Genomic DNA, 20,329 nt, shown 5'->3' with positions numbered 1-20,329 from the left:
AACCTTAATTAAACACTTTATTAATCAGCCAAGCACTTCCACCACCCCTGGGCACCACCCACCTGGATAAGACTCTTGTCTCACACAAAAGCAGCTCTGTAGTCCTGAGTGTCTGTGAACTGCAGGGACCCCAGGCAGTGTTTGTGGAGTTAAAGTTCACATGGCAGAGCTCCGGGGGAAATCCATCCATGTCCAGTGGGAATGCAGTATCCCAACAGCTCTGGGCATCCCACAGGCCAAGGAAATAAATCAATATATTCACCCTGGGAATCTGAACCCTGGATGTGCAGGCACACCTGGATATTCTACCTGCAAGAGAAATCAAAACCTGTGCAGGAGCATGACTGTTGGAATAGACACAATTCCTTCTGTAATTCATGTGAGTATTTAGGGGTGGTGAGCTGTGTGATAATGAATTTATGCAGCAGTAAAAAAATACCCAAAAACACTGCAAGACTGCAGAGAAAAATAAAAAAGGTGATTTTGTGGAGTTCAGTTTGCTTTAGTGCTTAACAATGCCACGCTCAGGGGAGGCAGCAGCAGCTTGTCCTGGGGAACTTCAGCTTTTGAGTGCTCGAATTTGGGGTAACTCACACCAAAGCCCAGGTCTGGGTATTGTTCAGTCAGCTATGCAATGAATCCTATAGAACATCTAACTTACAAACTTTCCTGTTAGAAAACCTTTGTGTGTAAGCAATGTGCATCCTTTAGCTATAGACTGGATGTGCTGGAAGGGCCAGTTTAAAGGGCAGAATGCAGTAATCCATAGTATTTTCCCATATTCTATCTTTTTTGGAGCGTGGTAATCCCTAACCCAGCAGTTTTGCAGCCTGAGCGATAACAATTATTCACTGCCCTCTGCAGAGCTGTGCCGGGAGAGCCCTCAGGCCGGGATGCGCTGGGAACTCCCGCTGGGACGCTCGGTTTTTAAGGAAAAAGCGCGGGAAGGTTCTGAGGGGGCCGCTCTCGGGCACTGCGGGCCGGGCCCTCAGGACGGGGGGGGGGGGAGGGGGGAACGGAGCCGCCGCCTCTAATTGGCCGATCCGCGAAGGGGGCGTGGTCACGGCGAGACCAACTCACCTCACGCCGGCGGGGGGGGTGGAGGGTTCTCCCCACGCAAATGGTACAGCCCGAACCCGAGCCCTTTGGCCGGGCCGTTAGCAGCGCCCGCGCGCGCTCAGGCAGGACCCACAGCGGGCTGCCCGCCGCGCTGCCTGATGCGGCAGTGGACTTGCGGGGCCGGTGGCGGCGTTGCGCCGGCGCTCAGCCGCCGTTGGTCTGTCGTCCGGCTCCCGGCAGACACCCCGCCGCCGCTCCGCATGGCTTTCGGCCGCCGGCCTCCCTCAGCGGCGCGCTCGGTTTTCCGGCATTCTCGCGGGGCGGCCGCAGGCGAGGAGGGGGGGTTGCGGCGCGAGGCGGGGCGCGCGCGGGGCGGGGGGGTCCTCGTCGGCGCGCGGAAAAAAACGCGCCAAGTTCGCTGACGGTGTCCCCGCGGTCTCCATGGTAACGGCGAGCGGGAGCGGGGCCGGCATGTAGCGGTGAGTGAGGGGAGCGGCCGCACCGCGGCCTCGGGCCCCGCCGGCCGCGGGGAACATGCGGGGGGCGCGGGGGGGCGGCCCGAGCCCGGGGCGGGGGGCGGCGGGGCCGCGCTCGGCCCCCTCGGGGAGTAAATGGCGCCTGGTGTGCGCGTGTGTGTGTGTGTGCGCGCCAGGTGTGAGCGCCCCGGCCGCGCCCCGCAGGAACCATGCCCGGCGTCCTGCCCGGCGACAGCGCCAGGGCCAGCCCCTCCAAGAAGAACAGGCTGTCGCTGAAGCTCTTTCAGAAGAAGGAGGCGAAGCGAGTGCTGGATTTCATCGAGGCGCAGGAAAATGAGCCGAAGGGCGCGGAGTTCCGAGGCGCCGAGATGTGAGTGCCGCGCGGGACAAGTTCTTGTGGCGATGTTGTGTCGGTCTCGTGCTGCTCCATCCTCCGCTCCTTTCGCTTTCGTGTCTCGCATAAATAACGTGCAGCACCACGCGCCAGATTAAATTAACGGGCGCTTCGATTAATTTACGTTAAATTAACCGTCGGGGCGGCTTCATCCAACTGAACAACTAATTGCTATAACCAATTCCGATTCTACGAAAGCAGCTTTGCCCCACCGGGGATGTTTAGTTGGCTCAAACTTTGGGATCACTTGCAGAAGTTAGTTTTTAAAACCTAATTAATCACTGTAATCAACTTTCAATAACTATTTTGCCAAAACAATTTTGCCCCCTTGGGGGTGTTTAGTTGGCACAAACTTTGGGATTAGTTAAAAAAGTTGGTTTGCTTTAAGTTAATATAAGTAGTTATTGTGTCACTGAACTGTTTATATTAATATTTAATTTTCTGGTAAGGTGAGCTCTAGTGAAAATATTTAAGATCTTTAATTCTTGTCATTCATTGGGGTTTTCAGGCCCTGAGCAAATCTAGCAACTCATTTCATTGCTGGTGAGGGGATTTAAGTGGGAAAAAGAAAATTGTGGTCAGTTAGAAATAATTTGAGACTTTGAATTTTGTTTCTGTTATGTCATTACAGTGTATTAATCACGTTTAGCAGTGATTAATAATAATGATCTGTGTATAGTGTATCAGGTTTCTTTTTTTAGATTTTTTTTTTCTGCTTTTTTGCTCTTGCTTTGCATCCAGAAATGATGTGACTGGAGCAGGGGACTATGTAAAAATACATTCTATGCACATTTTTCTGCCTTATGAATGAACAAAGCATGTACAAAAGTATTTAAATATGAAATTTTTGATCCATTAAATCAGTCTCCTGGTATTTGATGTCTTGGGACTTAGAGCAGGTTTTTTTTCCTGTGTGGTTTTGGGTGGGTTGCTGAGGAGTCAGAATGAATTCAGACACACTTTGCCATGATTTTGATCTGCATTTCTCAGTGCTGAATTCTCTGAGGGGGGGAGAGATGAAGGAGTGTTTTTCCCCAAGTGTCTCTTACCCCAATTCTCTGTTTCCCAGTGACCAGGTGGTTCCTGCAGCGCAGCCCCCCTCCCTTGTCAGCTGTGAGAAAAAAGACAACATGTTGCCTTTTGTGGGCTTGAACAACCTGGGCAACACGTGCTACCTGAACAGTGTCCTGCAGGTGAGGCCATGTCCAGGGGGGCTCCAAAAGGGAGATTTTGGTTAAGCACAAATGGGTCAAAGCACTTCATTGTGGGTGCAGTATAAAGGGCATCTCATTATAGCAGGGAAATAGAGATGCTGCTGCAGGAGATGTGTGCCCTGTGGTTGTCCTGATTGGGAAATTCTTCAGTTTCCATACTCAGGGCTCCTCCCTGCTGTGAAAAATCCTGGATCTTTGTGTGCCTGGGGACATGCAGAGCTGTGTGGATTATAAATGTGCATTTATGTGTGGAATAACTTCTTATTCCAGTTATTCTCATGTTTTCAACTGTTGCTTTCAGGTATTATATTTTTGTCCTGGTTTTAAAACTGGAGTAAAACATTTATATAACATTATTTCAAAGAAGAGAGAATCTTCAAAGGAGGAAGGAGAGCAAAAGGCAGAAAAGGTAACAAATCCCCTTGTGTTCTTTATTTGTAACCTTGCAAGCGAGGCTGTCCTGAATGCAGTGAAAATTTAACTGATTTCTGTTTCTAAGAAGCTTTTCAGCATTGTTTTCTACACTGTTACTTCAGATGAAAGATGTATTTGAGTTGTTTTGAACTTTAGCACAAGTTTTGAAGTCTAATTTGAGGAAGGTACTTGACCATGCTTCTGGCACAAAGATAATTATGATACAGTACCTGGAGCTGATGGAAATGGGAGTTTGGGCAAGGATGGTTTGGGATTTTAGACCAATGGCTAATTGGGCTTTTATGTTTGGTTCCTGCTTGGAAAAAAAAAAAAAAAAACAACAAAATTTTGTCTGAAACCCACCTGCCTCCCATAGCAGACAAAAATTCAGCCAAATACAGAAAACCAAGGGAGGGAAGGAGAGAAAAATGTTAATTTGTGGCCGATTGACTGTTGCAAGTGTTTTTATTCCTTTTACATTATCATTGCAGGGAAGCTGTAAAGAAGATCCCTTGGCAAGTTATGAACTCATCTGCAGTTTGCACTCCTTGATCCTTTCAGTTGAGCAGCTTCAAGCCAGTTTTCTCCTAAACCCAGAGAAATACACGGATGAGTTGGCCACTCAGCCCCGAAGGCTGCTGAACACCCTCAGGTACAAATCCCCTTAAATGCTGACAGAATTTTGTCCTGACATTTCCAGGCCATTACACTGCCCAGCTTTAGAGGCTGGTGGAAGGTAGATGGCCTTAAATTTGGGGTGGCCTTCTGGGAAGGAAGATTTTTGTGCTTAATATTGGCACCGTGGTGTTGGAAACTTGAAAATAAATTTGGGCTTTGTAAGACTGTAATGCAGAAGGAGTTTAAAAGAAGGTTTAGGTACAGAAGTGTTACTGAATTACAGAGTGGTTTGGGTTGGTAGGGGCCTTAAAGCTCATCCAGTTCCACACTCTGCCAGGGACACTTCCCACTATCCCAGGTTGCTCCAAGCCCTGTCCAGCCTGGCCTTGGACACTGCCAGGGACGGGAAGGATCCCCTTGGAGCTGAGGAGCTCCCCTGCTGGGTGTGTGTAAATCCTCAATGCTGAACCTTCCCCCAGCTCTGTGACAGAGGACTCCTCTCTATGCCTGGAGAAGATCCCTGACTTCTAAATCCCTGATTCCAGTCTCAAGCCCATTCCCCAGTTAGCAAAGGACACCCAGCCCTCATTTTTTGCTCCTTTCTTTGCACAGAGAGCTGAACCCCATGTACGAAGGGTACCTGCAGCATGATGCTCAGGAGGTCCTGCAGTGTATCCTGGGCAACATCCAGGAAACCTGCCAGCTGCTGAAGAAGGAAGAGCTGAACAAACTGCCTGTGGAAGAGCCTGCAGCTAAACTGGAGGAAAAAGCCTACCAAACCTCTGAGAGCAATGGATCTGTCAGCCCTGCTGAGGAGGAGGATCCCACCCTGGGCAGCCACGGCGGAGACGCGGCCAAGGAGAAGCTGCTCAAGGGAAACGGGAAAAGGAAAAGCGACGCTGAGGGCGGCAACGCCAAGAAAAAATCCAAAGTATCAAAGGAGCAAATTGCAGCAGAAGAAAATCAAAGACAAACCAGGTCCAAGAGGAAAGCCACGGGAGAAAAGATGGAAAACCAAACGGATGCCATTGCCAAGTGTTCCGGGGAGAGCGAGAGCGCCAAGCCCACGCAGAAAAAGTCACGCCTTAGGTTAAACTGGTTAAAATCTTCCTGCAAACAGCCCAGTATCCTGTCCAAATTTTACAGTCTAGGAAAGTTAACTACAAACTTGGGACCCAAAGACCCTGGGAAAGAGTATGAATGCGAGTTTGAAGAGTCAGCTGTCAAGTGTGAAAATGGTGACAGTAAAGAAGAATATCATGAACCAGCGTCTCCTGTGGAAAGCCATCATGGAAAAGGAACTGAAAAAGAACCAAAAAAGGAAGGTTGGTGCACAAGTGGATGGGCTTAAAATTAGTAGGATTAAGAAAGTACAATGCGTGGGAAGTCAGCCTTCAAACTGCACAGCCTGCAGAGCTCTCAACACAAAATTAGATTTTTCAGGAATTGAAGATGATTTTTTTAGGAAAAGTAATTTATTTTTATATGTGTTTTGTAAATTTTTTTTTCTTTTAGAACTTGACCTATTTAGTTTAGATGCTGAGGCATTTCTTTAACATTCTGTGATCAATGTACAATATGTATAAAAAAGGCAGAATATTATCAGGTTTGTATTTACCACTAATTTTTGTCATCCATAGAAAGAGCAAGTGGATTCAAGATGAAAAGGGATATTTCTGGCAGGAGCAAACAGAACCAAACCCTACTAGCTATGGTTTTACAAACAATATCCTCTTTTTTTCCTTTCCAGTTCCTTAATCTTTGCATATTCCCAAGCTTCCCAAGAACCAGGAAGGACTCAGGATTTATTAAAGATCTAATCTATTTAGATCTAACAGATACCAATTAGAAATGCTAATTGGCTGGCAGGTCTGGATTTTGTTTATGTCAATGAAACAAAATATATGTTGAAGGAAGAGCCTCAGTGAATCCAGTACTTACTAATTTGGAACTTTCCACCCACCAATTTTTTATAAAAAAATTGAAGGAACGAAGAGTCTTCTGCATTTCTTCCGCAGATTTGGTCAAAACTGGCCAGTAAATTTAGGAAGGAGGAGAGGACTGAGAATAAATAGAAACCAGGCAGACCCACAGTGTGGTGCTCCTTGAGGAGTTCAGCAATCCTTGCTAAGGAGTCAGAGCATTGATGACAACCAAATATTCCAGAATGTGACACTGTCACACTTCAAGTATAAAACAAGAACCCAGTCTTAGAATAGAAATTACAGGCCCAAGAGACAGAGTGTCCTTATTTACTTAGAAGCAGGTGATGCCATGAAAACTGCAGGTGATTTGTTCTGCTTTTTCATCCCTATCTGAGATCCCTAAAAGGCCATGGCTGTAACAGTGATTTTTTTTCCAAGGATAAGGAGGATCTGAAGGGTCTCTGGGATGAAGTGCACCTTGTTCAGGGATGTGCTGTGTACTCTCTCCAGGTACAGAGCTGGCTGTCTTCGAGCTGGTGGAGAAACTGTTCCAGGGCCAGCTAGTGCTGAGGACGAGGTGCTTGGAGTGCGAGTGCTTCACGGAAAGGCGGGAAGATTTCCAGGACATCAGTGTCCCAGTGCAAGAAGATGAACTTTCTAAAAGTGAGGAGAGTTCTGAAAGTAAGTAATTCCCTCAAAAAAAGAGTTGTGAGGTGTGTGCCTGCCTCAGGCAGCCGTGGGGAAGGGACAGTGCTGCAGTTGGGAGCATGGCTCCTGTTTGTGCTGGCTAAAATTAGAGGCTGTTATCTCCTGTTCTGATTAACTTTAGACTTTGGAAACACGGTGCTGATAATATTGACAGATCCAGATAATACTCAAATTGTTCCAGATCTTAGCACATAGCATGGACTGCCCACAATCCATCACTTAGGCACCTGTTTTCTTGCTTTGAAAATAGGTATTTCCTTTGATTTGAGTCTTTTTTCTTTCTGAATGAGAAATTTTGCTTTTTCTTCTTTTTTATAAGAAATATTTACATTTTTTCTTAGAAATAAAAGAAACAAGAATCCAGCTTTTTTTCCTAGTTACTAAAAAAAAAAAAAACTTAGTATTTTTGGTTGTTGTTACCTTAATAACATTTGTATTATGTTTGTAAATGCCAGTCATGTGGTCTCTTCCACAAATTTTATTGATCTATATGCAGTTTTTAGCTGTTTTCAAAAGGAAGTGCGGCAAAAACCACATCTTGAAAATCAGAATGTTTTTTTTCAGAATTAATTTTAGTTGCCATGGGCTTAATTTGGAGCAGCTTTTCCTGCCTTTGCTCCCCATTTTGCTGAAGGATTCAGAGGAAAATGTGTGGAGTGATGTTCCTGTGTGAAGTGCTGCCGACAGCGGGCGATCCTGTCAGCAGTGTGAGGGTGGCAGGGGAGGCAAAATGCAAGAAGTGAGAGGGAACTTTCTGGTTATTTTGGGGGTTTGCCTTAATAAGTGAAATTCTGGTCTCATACAAGCTCTCCATTTCCAGACATGGCAACAAAATTGTGTGATCTGAAACGAGCTTTGGAGAAAATTCTAATTTTGAGTAATGATATCCATTAAGTGATGTTTTCATCCCTTCCTGAAATGCTCCAGAGATTGGATTACATCACATGTTTTGCACATACTGAGTGTTCTTTGCAGTGTTGCAGGTTTGGAGTGGTCTGGACTTGACATATTTTGTTCTGTTGCTTTTCTGGCGGGATGTAAATATTGGCACATCTGTGAACGCAACGATTCTCTTTTTCTAGTTTCTCCAGAGCCAAAAACAGAAATGAAGACTCTGAAATGGGCAATTTCCCAGTTTGCCTCAGTGGAGAGGATTGTGGGAGAGGACAAGTATTTCTGTGAGAACTGCCACCACTACACGGAAGCCGAGCGCAGCCTTTTGTTCGATAAAATGCCCGAAGTGATCACAATTCACTTGAAGTGCTTTGCTGCCAGTGGCTTGGAGTGAGTATGCATTGCCTGTCCTACCAAACAGGGTCCTGCAGCAAGGGAAATCCTACCCCAAGAACTGGAAATGCTTTGGAATTTTTCCAGAAGATTTCCAGATTGGAATTAAATCACTGGGATGCTGCTCCCAATGCCATAAAGGCTTTGTGTTGTTCCAGGTAGTGGCAGAAATTACCTGCAGAAAAATGGACTAAAATTTTTTAGCTCTACTCTTAGAACAACCTGATATTTCTTAAAACTTTATTTACTTTAAATATCCCCTTATTTAAGGGAATTTTTAAAGTTTTAAGTAAATAAACTCTGAGTTTAGAGGCAACTTTAAGTGCTTTACTAGAACTGCATTTTATGGTCAAAGGTTGTCTCTGCTTGAATGTGAGTGAAGAAAAAAAAAATAATCAGGAGATAGACAACTTAAAGAACTATGACTCATTACCCCAAAATTGTCAGATTCCTTCAGAAATACTTTGGTCTCTACCTGACCGTGAACACTAAAATTTTGGGGAATAAAAATCATCAGATAGACATTTTAATGAGCTAATACACACACACACACCCCCCCCCAAAAAAATCAATTACTTTAGAAACACAACAGTATCAGCATCATTAATAATCAATTACTGAGTAATCAGTTTGGTATTGTAATTGTGACAATCCTTATGTTTTGAAAGAAGTTGTGGGAGTGTTCTTTATATTTTTTCCAATACTTAGGAGTTTAGGGATTTTCTTTGGGATGAGAGGAAACAAAAATCTGTCTCTACAGCACTGTACAGGAATATCCAAGTTTCTGACAAAGCAGAAAGGAAATTTCCTTTGTCTTTCCAAAGTCTTTCCTAACCTACAAAATTGTCTTTCCATTGATCTCCACAATATTTACTAAAATACAGATTTGTATTGACTGACTTACAGCTGCACTCTTGGAAATCATCACAGCTGATCAGGAAACATGAAAATTATTTGCCATTTGCTCCTGTATTTCCTATTTTCTTGTTTCCATGAGGAAGGACCTGCAGTTAATCAACTCTCTCCTGCCTCACTCACTTCTGTCCTGGCCAGCTTCAGGTCCTTGCTCCAAAACACTCAGACCAGTTTCCAGGTCAGAGTGATCCAACCTCTTGTGGTTTTCCTCATGTGTCCCCTCAATCATTCCATAAATTTTGTACCAAGGGCTACCAGTCAGAGATTAAGGAAGTCAGAGTGGAAAACCTGACATAGAAACCTGTGATGAAGCTGAAACTCTTTAGAAGAGTTTCTTGATTTTTTGGTTGGATGTTTTATCTTGGGCAAGACCCTGTCATTGCTAAAAACAGTAACAAACTCTTCTACTGGCTTTAAACTTTGATTTTTTTTTTTTAAGAGAAGAATCTTCAGACAACTTTTAGCTCCCACAAAAATTTGGGAATTTGGTCTGCTCAGTTGTTCTCTACTGGGTTGTCTGGTGACTGAGTTGCAAATAAATGAGAAATGAAGGGTGCTGTACATATTTGAAGTTAATAGGGATTTTATTCATCTTTTCTAGATGCTGCTTTGCAAAGTGGTCTGTTATAAAATAAAGCAGCCAGTGTGAAAATCTCCTTGCCTGGGGAGAAGTAATTCTCTTTAGCAAGTGTGTGTGTGGGGAAAAATGCCAGGCCATGTGTGAGCAGGCTGTGAAGCTGTTCAGAAGGAATTTGTTAACTGGTAACATGTAATTAAGAGTTTCCACTATAGAAATTTAACAGTCTGTGAGAAAATCAGTTTTTTGTCTTGTGAAATTCAGTGCAGTGGGTAAAATTTATGGTTTCAAAAGATGTGGCTGCAGAAATCAGGTTTGCTGTGTTTGAAGTGCATCAGTCAGAGCAGGCAGAGTACTTGGCATGCAATTTTTCTGTCTTCAGATTCTTATCATTAAGAAGAACAAAAAGCTAATAAGAAAAGATTTCCTCTCTTATTTCCTCCTCTCCAAATCTTTCTGATGCTGGATGTCATTGAGAAGAAAGGTAGAGCCTGCTTTTTCCTGTTTTCTGTCAATATGATTGTCCCAGTGTGCTTGAGTGGAACTGGATTTTATCAGCCAGCAGTTCTGTGTTCCTTGACTCTCTTCTGAATATCTCTATTTCTGGCTACTGACAATAGGGATTTTCAGAAGATTTAAGTTGTGTTATTTCTGATTCTATTCTCTTCCGTGTTGATTTTGGTGGAGTGAAATGTGTATGTGAGATTTGAGAGATCTGGAGTGACTGAGGATCTGTGTGTGTGTCACTGTGTTTATTTCTGTTTCAGGGTTCATGGCTCAGAACAGGAGTGAAGCAGAACCAAAATTAAATCCAGGAAAATACTAATCAGTTACTGCAGTTATGCCATGGCTGCAGTTTCCTTGGATTTAAGTCAGCTTTTCCTAGGATAAGAGCAGTGAGCTCTTGGCAACCTCAGTTTTACAGGGCTTGCCTGTACTCCCCAGTATTTTTCCCTACAACACCCTCACAGCTGAGTAAGACTGAGTCATCCCTGGAATTTATTAGGACATCACAACCTATTGTTTAATAAAGGGGTTAATTGATCTGGGCTGATGCAATGTGCAAGTCATCAAGAGCAGAATTACTCAAGGAGGCTGATGCACAATAATGAAATCCCAACACTGACTTTCTCTCCAAACTCTGTAGAGGATCCTTATAATGAAAGGACTTTTTCTCTCCTGGTAAATTTGTGTGCTATGAACAAAATACTATTTATGGAATACTAGAGGCTTTTCCAAAGTAAATCAGCTACAGATTTGTTTGAAAAATTTAGAATTGCCATAGGACAGCTAGTGAAGAATCCCAGGTGAGCACCACTAACACAGCTACAGTGCACACTGGGGGAAGCTGAGGAAAATTACTCACAATCTGAGTGATATTAAAGCTACTTGAAAGTAAAATAAGTAACACTTTATTTAGTAAATGACCCTTTCAGGAGGAGAAAAAACCAAACCCAGCCCTGCTTGGTTCAGCCTTGGCTGTTGAAGAGGTTTTTGGTTTGTTTTTGAACAGGATGGTGAGAGAAGGGGGTGTTTGTGCAGAGATAGGAGCAGGAGTGATAACAATCAGCTGAACTTTTATCATCGCTATTTAAAAATGATCTTTAGCTGATAACTTTAGAAAAAGAGATTGCTGAAATCGTTAGAATTTCCACTTTTTGGGCTGTAAGATTTAACAATAGACATAAAAATGCCTTTCCTGACTGGGGGTACTTGAGATGCAGGGAGCAGTCCTCCCTTGGAGGAGAAGGGATAAGGATGCACCTCTGGACCACCTGAAGCGTTTTTGGGAGGTGCTGTGGCCAGATGTGTGAGCTGTGTGTCCCTTGGCAGGTTTGACTGCTACGGGGGCCTGTCCAAGATCAACACCCCGCTGCTGACCCCGCTGAGGCTGTCCCTGGAGGAGTGGAGCACCCGGCCCACCAACGACACCTACGGGCTCTTCGCCGTGGTCATGCACAGCGGCATCACCATCAGCAGCGGCCACTACACGGCCTCGGTGAAGGTGACAGACCTGCAGAGCCTGGAGCTGGACAGGGGCAACTTCCTGCCCGAGCCGGGCTACGCCGCGCTCAAGCCGGAGCCGCTGACCGAGGAGGAGGCGCGCGCCGTGGCCGAGGACTACGACGACGGCGAGGTCTCCTTCCGGCTCAGCGGCGCCGCGCCGCCGGGCAAGGTGCTCAGCAAGAAGAGCACGGAGGCCGTGGGGCTGCTGGGGGGGCAGAAGAGCAAGGCTGACTGTGAGCTGTGCGCCAGCAAACAGCCCAACCCCGAGAAGCTGCTGAGCGCGGCGCCCGAGCCCCGCGGCGCCCAGCCCGGGCCCCAGCAGGGCGAGCCCCCGGCGCTGGCGGCCGGCGGACTGGAGAACAAAGCTCTCTACGTGCTGCAGAGCCTCAAGGAGTACGAGGGCAAGTGGCTGCTCTTCGATGACTCCGAGGTGAAGGTCACAGAGGAAAAGGACTTTCTGAATTCTCTCTCTCCCACATCGTCATCGACATCGACTCCGTACCTACTGTTTTATAAGAAAATTGTAGAGTGATGCTGTATTGGACTGTAAATATTCGGGATTTGCATACACCTCTCTGATTTGCATCCAAACTACCTGGAAGGAACAGCTGTTTGTTTTTTGAAGCTACTGATTCTTCATCTTTCTGGTTTGTTTTTTTTCCTTTGGTGTCAAGTGGCTCGACTTGAATTAACAAAACATGACATTGGACTTGACTCACACCATAACTTTTCTGCTGGAGAATAGTGCGCTGACCTTTTAGAAATACCAGTTTGTATAGATCCTAAACGATGCCCACAGCACCCAGTAGTGGTTTTAATGCAGCTCTAGGTCTCAGACATGCCTGTTGTATTATTAGCTTTTTTTTTTTTTCTTCTTTTTTTTTTTCTTCCTTCCTCCCTCCCCCTTTTTTTTTTTTTTTTTTTTTTTTTTTTTAAATAAAAGTTATTTGTATTCATACCCTGGAGTAAATGTATATTAACTAGCAAATTTCATCAGAAGTTGTGTATTTTTGTAACTTGGGAAGTAACACTTCATATTTAGTCTTTGGGTAATGGACGTGGTTTATTCTCCTGCTCCAGTTCTTCCCTGCTCTTTGCACCCTGAAGCACAAGGAAAAGGGTCTGGGAAGCTTGTCTGGAGCATTGGAGGGAACTGAATTCATGGAAGTGTTTGACTGGTCTAATTTGCATCTTGGTGCATAGGTGTTAACGAGCAAAGTGTAAATAGGTGTGATTAATCCTTTAAACCAGAGACAGAGTGTAGTGTAATTAAAATAATTTTGTACTTTGGAGAGTGAAGCCCTCAATTCTGCATCTGTTTGGGGTGGTTTGGAACCTTCTAACTAAAGTTAATTTGTACCTGGAGCTCACTGAAACGTGGGGGAAAAGGAGAGCGTTTGGCTTTGATGCTTTAAGAATGTACATACAAAATAAAAAAGTTATGATCCACATCTGAGACAAACAGCTCAGCCTGTTGTGTTTGGAGAGGGAAAGCAGAAAGGGAAAGGGCTTTGGGAACACTTACAAGAAGGCTGGGAAATGATCTTAAAGAATTAAATTGCTTTTAGAATATATTCTGTGGTTCTCAGCTGGTTCTTGGACAGCATCTCCTAATTTGAAGGTACTGACTACAATTGGGAGGTTAAGGGGGGAAACTGCAAAACCAAAAACATTTGCACTAAATACTAGAGATGAAAATCCCAAATTCTCTGTCAGAGAATGGAAGGTGACTCCTTCAAACTGGTAATGAAAATCTTAACAAATATGACTCAAAAAAGGGGATTGTTCAGTCTCTCCCAGGATGGATGCAATGACATCAAGTGTTACTACAGGCTCTCAGTATGCCCTGGATATATTTAATCTTTTTCCACTATAAATTAATTTATTTGCAGAAAAACCCCTAAAAACCTCTCCCTAGTTAATTCTGCAATACTTAAGTTTTACTGTCTTTTATAATAATTTTGTATAAACACAGAGGTAAGTCAGGAAAAATCTCTTTTAGTGTATTTTCCATGTTAAGTTTGACCTCTGATTGGTGTGCAGGCCTTGATTTTGCAGCATAAAAAAATTTGCAATGACAAAATACACTTTCCCTTTTCCAAAGCATTGCATCATAATAACAATTTCAGAGTCTAAATCAAGAAAAAGCTACATTACAAAAATGTCAGTAATCTTACCTTGCAAGGGCAGCCCAATCCTATTACAGAATGCAATTTTTTTTAGGCTTTGCTAAATTTCAGCCGGCAAATGAAAGTTTATTTTTCCACACCTGGTGCAAGACTTTATCTTTTTCATTCAACTGCAGCATCAGGAATGTTCCAAGGAAACAAAATACCATTATTTACACCAAAATAGGATGTAAGGAAGATCCAGCTGCCTTCCATCATCCCAGTACAGCTTGGGAGGAGACTCTTTATGGCAGCTGGAAACAGCTGAAGATGCTGAATGAAAAAGCCTCCTCTGGCACAGGGAGAGGACTGGGGGTGGATTTTTGGGATATTCACTCAAGCACCACTTGCCAACCCCCTGAACTTGTTGCTTGTAACTCCTGTCCTGGAGCAGACTGCTGTAAATTAAAGTTTCATCCTTCCATGGCTCCTGGGATTTGTCTGCACTGTAAATATTTTTATTGCCTCTTCCTGTAAATCTCTTCCAAAGCCATTCCCTCCTTCCTTAATATTTTCCATTCTGAGATTCCCTGACTCTTGTAGCACCTCCAAGGCCTTGTCAACACACACCCCATGGAATATCCATAAAAAGGTTGGAGTTTTCTTTCTGCAGGAAAATCCATGCAGGTGTTCTGTGTTCTACCCCATGACACAGAACTGATTCAGGATTATTCTTTTCCAGGGAACCTTTCAGAGCCTGGCACACAAAACACTTCCACTGTGGAGCTGTTGGGATAACAGAGCATGGGAGAAGTCTCCAATAACCTAAAATAAGTATCAGAAATTTTAAAAAATTGCCCTCCCCACCCTAAACCTTCAGTGCTGCTGCAGAAGGGGGGTACTTCATGTATAACCCCATTTTTCCCTATATATATAAAGAGAATGTTTATCAAATTCAGGCTTTGTGTGTGTATATCTGGTTATTTTTATGCATATTTAGGTATTTATGGAGAGAGAATAAATGTGTTTAATCACACACCACCTCTTCCAGGGGACTTTGTTCACCACAGAGAGGGAAAATATTAAGGACAAGAAGTAGGAGTTGTGGACTCAGCTCCAAATCTGATGTTTTCTCGAAGTGCTGTATTAGACCCCAAAATACCTGGCTGTAAAACACATCTTTCTTCACATAAACAGCAATGCAAAGAATGCTTTGTACCCTTTTAAACTGTGATACCATTTTAGGTTCTTTTGCCCTGTCAAATTAGGCTTTAAATTATAAAAATGACACAAAATCAGTTTAGTTCCATGGACACTGCTAATTCCAAAGGGTGAGGAGATGGTGAAGATGTCCATGAACACACAAGTGAAGCTGAAACTTCACCTGATGGGCTGAAGGAGGTGAAGAGGTACCAAGCTGTGCCTCCATCTGCTGCTGGCTACAGGTGGAATTATTTTTTGTTTGCAGCAAAAGAACAGGGATAATAAACAATCAGCACTTGGTTAATTAATGTTACCATGACTTACCTTGCTCTGAACCTTTTCCCCAAGGATGCTGAGCCCTGAAGTCCAATGCACAGGGAATTAAAGTGTAAACATTCACATATTTAATAGTACCATCAAAATAACCATCAGCATCATCACTACATTAAAAACTTCCAAAATGCATTTGCGTATGGTCCTAATATAAATTAAATATAGGAACTAAAAGTAAAATAAATTTAACATTAGGTAATGCTATAAATAAAGGTAAATGCGTTTAGTGTACCTTTGAGTCATAAAAATGCCTTAAAAAACAGGTCAGTTTACAGCTCATCACCAATACTCTGGATACCACTGCCATGATGGTTTTGTTTTTTCTTTTCAAACATTGAGAAGTCTACATTTGACAATTCAGAATGATTTTTTGGCCACTGAACACTTTGATGGAGGAAGAGGTTGTGTGGGATGTCCAGGATGAAGTCCAAGTTTTATTTCACAATAAAACTTCTTTGATTCCCAGCGCTGATAACAAGGCTCTTTTTCTTTTCAAAACCTTAATTTTTAAGTGCTTTTTTTTTTTTTTATTTTGGTTTTTAACTCGTTTAGATTTCCATTTTGCGAAGGCTCATCCTGCTGAAGGAGTCTCTGAGGGAGAGAAAATACAATGATGAACTCAGATTTTCCGTGGTGAAATAAGAAGCCTCACCAGATGAATGACTCTGAATTGATTTCCAGTATTTCCTAGAGCTGGTTACAACAAAAATTAAGTCCACTGGAATTAAAACTCGTTGCTTTTCCAAGGAATTTGGTTTGGGTTTGTATCTGGGATCAGCCAGAACACTGACAGAAAGTTTAATCCCTGTATACACACAGAAGCAGCACAAACCACCTGCACAACTGAAATCTTATTTAAATCTTTCAAACACATCCCTAAAATGGAATTTGCCAGGAATTACTGGAGTTGGACTCGATGATCCTTGTGGGATCCTTCCAACTCAGGATATTCCATGGTTTTCAGGGTATTTAATGTCATACCTGTATCAGGCTCCCTGCACAGGAAGATCAGATAATAATTACCACACCAAAAGCATTTGTAGGGCTCCTGGCTGGGTGGGGAGGGAAACTCTGGTATTCCCACCATGCCAGCCAGGGAAATTTGCCAGGAAACAGCCGGGACACAGAGCTGGAGATAGCAGAGCATCCCAAAGCTGGGCAGGGAGGGAAGGGCACTCACAGCCAGAAACCCTCTGAGCTCAGCTCCAGGAACATCCAGGGAACTCCACAGCAGTCACAGATTCCCTGGAGAGTTCCTGCTGGGAACCACTCCTGTCCCTTTCTGGGAGCCACAGCCTGGCTGCAAAGTGGCTGTACCCAAAATCTCCCTGCTCATCCATGACCTGCACATGGAGGTTTTGGAAACCCCATCTCTGGAATTTTTCCAGGTTGGACCAGCCTGCTCTGGCAGAAGGGCTGGGACTGGATGATGTTTAAGATCTTTCCAACCCAAACCCTTCTGTGATCCTGTGATTCCCACTGGGATTTTTATGTCCTGGCTCACACAAAACCCAATCTCCAGCTTCCTGCTCTTCCAGCACAGAAGACACCAACAACTTTTCCTCCCTGGAGCAGCTGATCCCAGTTTCATTGGGAATGAAGTCCTGCCACGCTGAGGGTGGTGTTGCATCTAAAAAGAATGGGATGCAGGATGGAAACAAATACAGAAACCAAGTGTCCTAGCTGAGGAACAAAAGGAATGCTGCAAACACCACTACCACAGCTGCTGGGAAGGGAATGTGCTCTCAGGAGGGACAGAAGGGAAAAGGGGCGGGCGCGGCCGGGAGAGCCAGGACTGCAAACAAACGGATGGCGCAGGGAAGCTCAGACCCCTCAGCTCCACACCCTGTGCCCCAAGAGGAACCCCAAATATGCACCTGTGGCACGTGACAGGCAGCACTGCCTTGTAGAGCTGTGGGATCTTCCTGTTGATCAGGGGCTGCAGAGCCTCCTTGAGCCGGTGGTAGTTGCGCTCCAGCTCCCGCTGATATTCCTTCTGGTCCGGCCCGATCAGGCTCTTGTTCTTCCTCAGGGCATCCTCACACCTGCAAAACAAACCCTGTCAGAGCAGAAAGACACCCTAGTACAGGTTTGTTAATCCAGTAGTACAAAAACACCCATTCTGTCCCTCTGGGATCACAGGGAATATCCTTTGTCTTGTTTTTTGGTAATCAGGGCTCAGCTGAACCATCTGGTGTCCAGCGAGCAAGGAGAGGGTGTCACATCTCCAATTTCCAGAGTGACAACTCTTTTTTTATTGTCATTTTTTCTCCAGTGACATTTATCCTCTCTGAAGAGAAATGAAAAGCTCATTTCCACAGAACCAGTGGATTTAAAGATGGATAGAATCAGGAGAAATTAATAAATAACAGCCTCGGATGTTCATTAGGAACTCCTCTGCCTGCAGAGATGTAATTTAAATAAAGGGTAGAAAAACTTTATCAGTAAAACCATTTATTTCACAAGGGAAAACTATCCTTCCACTGGATCCATTTGCTCAAAGCATTTTAATTTCAATTATTTTGGTAGGTTTTTTTTAATTTCTTGGTGCTGTAAAAGATGCTGGACTGAGCCTGCAGATTGCATGACTCAAGGAAAGTAGAGCAGCCAGCACATTTCTCCAAGGAATTGTGCAAGCATCCCTCCACTCTGGAGAAATTCACCTCAGAAGGAAATTTCATCTCCTGGCCAGTCCAGCAGTTCCTCCTGATCCTGCCAGGCTCTGAGTTCTGGCCTGTTTTGATTTCTGGGACACTTCTCAACTAAGCTGGGATCAATTCCCTCCTGATAAACAGCAAGGCACAGAGCAGCAGCACCAACAGGGGAGGGCTGGGCAGGTGAGGAATGAGCTGCAGGTGGAACCTGGGCAGGTGGGGGGACACCAGGACTGCCCTGGGTCACTGCACATGTCCCTGCCTGGGGTGGCAGCAGCCACAGCCCCTGGCAGGTGCCCTGGGGACATTTCCATACCTTTTTGTGAAGTCCTTGAAACAGAGGCGAAGTTTGTTGTGGTGTCTGAAGAGCTTTGGGTCGTTGGGGATTTCAGACAAGAAAACTTGTGCAACTTCTAATGGTCCCTTTAGGAGAAGAAGGGGCACAGTGAGTTTCTGGGAACTGCCTGTCATATCCAGACACTGGAGAAAGTTCAGCCACATAGAAAACACCCCCAGAACACAACATTTCCTTACACAAAGTATCCTGAAGAGCTGCAGCTGGGAAATCTGGTGTAAATCACCAAGCTCACTGACAACTGAGTCTCCTTAAGGCCTTGCTTTGTTTTATTTAAAACTCTGCTTTTGGAAAACAGTGTGAGAAACTGCACAGATTCTCCATTTGTTTTCCTTTATAAGGACTCCTGACAAAGTTTGCTCAACTCACAACTGAGGCAAAGTTTAAACAATGCAGATGGAAGCCAGGGAGTGTTTGCCAGCACTGCAAACTCAACCCAGCACTCAGAACTCCAGCAGATTTTTTTCCAGCTTGTGCACTGTGCTTTACTAAGGCTCCTTCAGTTTTTCCTCTGTTTTTCTCCACTGCTTTGCATTTTGGTAAAAATCCACAGCAGGACACAATCCTGCAGAGCCTGGCTAACAACGGGAAACTTTTAGGGAAGAGGAGCAGGCAGAAACAACTGCAAGTACCAGGAAGCAGCAGTAATTGAGGAAGGGATGCTTCTTCCCAGCCTCTCTGCACATTTTCAAGACTGTTACTCAAACAGAAAATCACTGGGAACAGCTGGCCTAGACCTACCAGTGACCTTAAACACATCCCACAGACTGAACAGGGAAAAAACGAAAAGGGAACTGAGAAACAAGGCCCAAGGCTGTGCACTTCCAGCTGGGACAGCGATCCTCACCTGATTCACTGTGGTACCTACTGATCCCTGCAGCACCATCTGCAGCATCTTGGGGTCTGCAGGGTCTTGGTGGGTGGCAAAAGCCAGTTCCTGTGTTTTCTTCTGCATGTCCTCAATGGCAACTTCAATGGGGGTCAAAATGATCTAAGCAAGAAGCCAGAACAGGATTTTTGTTATGGCTGAGTTTGGCAAGCAGGCACTGGCCTTCAGGAACAGCCAGGTCACACCAACAGGACTGACAGGACTCCAGAAATGCACTGTCTTGGTTCAGTGACATCAAGAAAAGGTTTGATTTTTAGATGTGTTTCTGGGCACTCCAGAGCTGCCTGAGTGGCACTCGTGTCCCTTTGGGTCCCTGCAGGCCTGCAGCACTGCCAGTCCCTGAGCACTGCTCACAGCATCCCAGTGACCACATCTGATCCTGCCCACCCTTGGAAAACTAACAAACCTGCATTACCACAGAATCATGGAATGGTTGGGTGAGAAGGGACCTTAAAGCTCATCCCATTCCACCCCTACCATAGACAGGGCACCTTCCCTAGACCAGGCTGCTCCACCACCAATCCCCAAGGACCCCTGCATGTCCCAGAGGCGGTGGGGCAGATCCATCCCTAAATCAGTTTGGGTTGAATGGGAACAGGGAGATTCCCTAGAACTGCTAAGCTCCTGAGATGAGCTGGAACTGGAGCTGCAGGAGCCTCCTGCCTTGCCAGGCACCACTTCCCAGCTGTGAGCTGACCTCACCTCCTCCTTGTGGATGACGTTGATCCTGGTTTTGATGTAGGGGAAGGCGTGGGAGGTGGTGAGGATGGTCTTGCGCTTGAACTGCTCGTGCAGGTCGCCGTGGGCGCGGCCGTCCAGCGTGAAGGGCGTGCAGTACATGAAGCGCCGCAGGTTGTAGTTCTTGTCGAAGTAGGTGATCCTGTCCTTCATCTCGTACGTGTCGAAGTAGGGCTCCACGTAGGTGATCTGGATGTAGGCCTGCAGGGGCAGCAGGGGATGAGCTCAGTGCACTGTGCCAGCTGCACCTGTGTTCTCCCAATGCCACCACTGCACCAACCAGGGCTGGAGTTTGCCTTCAAAAATCCCTCACACCGGAGGGACCGAGGTGCTGCCACCTGGTAAAGCTCAGAGCTCTCTGTCCTTCCCTTCTCATGCCTTTCACTTCATGGAATCGTGGAATGCTTTGGGTGGTGGGACCTTAGAGTCCATCCAGCCCACCCCTACCACACCTT

General features: G+C 45.0%; 2 protein-coding genes across 7 annotated transcripts in view; one reads left to right on the top strand and one right to left on the bottom strand.

Annotated features, from left to right (window-relative positions):
• Window positions 1-1,396: 1,396 nt before the first annotated feature.
• USP1 (ubiquitin specific peptidase 1) lies at window positions 1,397-13,056 on the top strand. 2 transcript variants are annotated; one of them, XM_056498078.1, is made up of 9 exons: window positions 1,397-1,538; window positions 1,712-1,905; window positions 2,999-3,122; window positions 3,445-3,552; window positions 4,049-4,209; window positions 4,788-5,500; window positions 6,611-6,781; window positions 7,891-8,092; window positions 11,421-13,056. In XM_056498078.1, exons 2-9 carry the CDS (start codon window positions 1,745-1,747, stop codon window positions 12,124-12,126), a joined length of 2,346 nt encoding a protein of 781 aa, XP_056354053.1. In that variant the 5' UTR covers window positions 1,397-1,538; window positions 1,712-1,744; the 3' UTR covers window positions 12,127-13,056. The 2 variants fall into 2 exon arrangements, with proteins under 2 accessions (XP_056354053.1, XP_056354054.1); XM_056498079.1 differs by having other exon boundaries at window positions 1,419-1,538; window positions 1,740-1,905.
• A 2,230-nt stretch (window positions 13,057-15,286) lies between these two features.
• The window catches only part of DOCK7 (dedicator of cytokinesis 7), a 90,430-nt gene continuing 85,387 nt past the window's right edge, over window positions 15,287-20,329 (bottom strand). For all 5 annotated transcript variants that reach the window (XM_056498072.1, XM_056498073.1, XM_056498074.1 and 2 more), the window contains 5 exons: window positions 19,839-20,075; window positions 19,095-19,238; window positions 18,209-18,315; window positions 17,116-17,283; window positions 15,287-15,829 (listed from right to left, as the gene is read on the bottom strand). In XM_056498072.1, coding sequence (XP_056354047.1) covers window positions 15,787-15,829; window positions 17,116-17,283; window positions 18,209-18,315; window positions 19,095-19,238; window positions 19,839-20,075 — 699 coding nt within the window. In that variant the 3' untranslated portion in view covers window positions 15,287-15,786. The remainder of the gene's footprint in view (window positions 15,830-17,115; window positions 17,284-18,208; window positions 18,316-19,094; window positions 19,239-19,838; window positions 20,076-20,329) is intronic.

This window comes from Oenanthe melanoleuca, chromosome 8 (assembly GCF_029582105.1).
Source record: "Oenanthe melanoleuca isolate GR-GAL-2019-014 chromosome 8, OMel1.0, whole genome shotgun sequence".
NCBI lineage: Eukaryota > Metazoa > Chordata > Aves > Passeriformes > Muscicapidae > Oenanthe > Oenanthe melanoleuca.
This window is presented reverse-complemented; position numbering and strand designations above follow the sequence as displayed.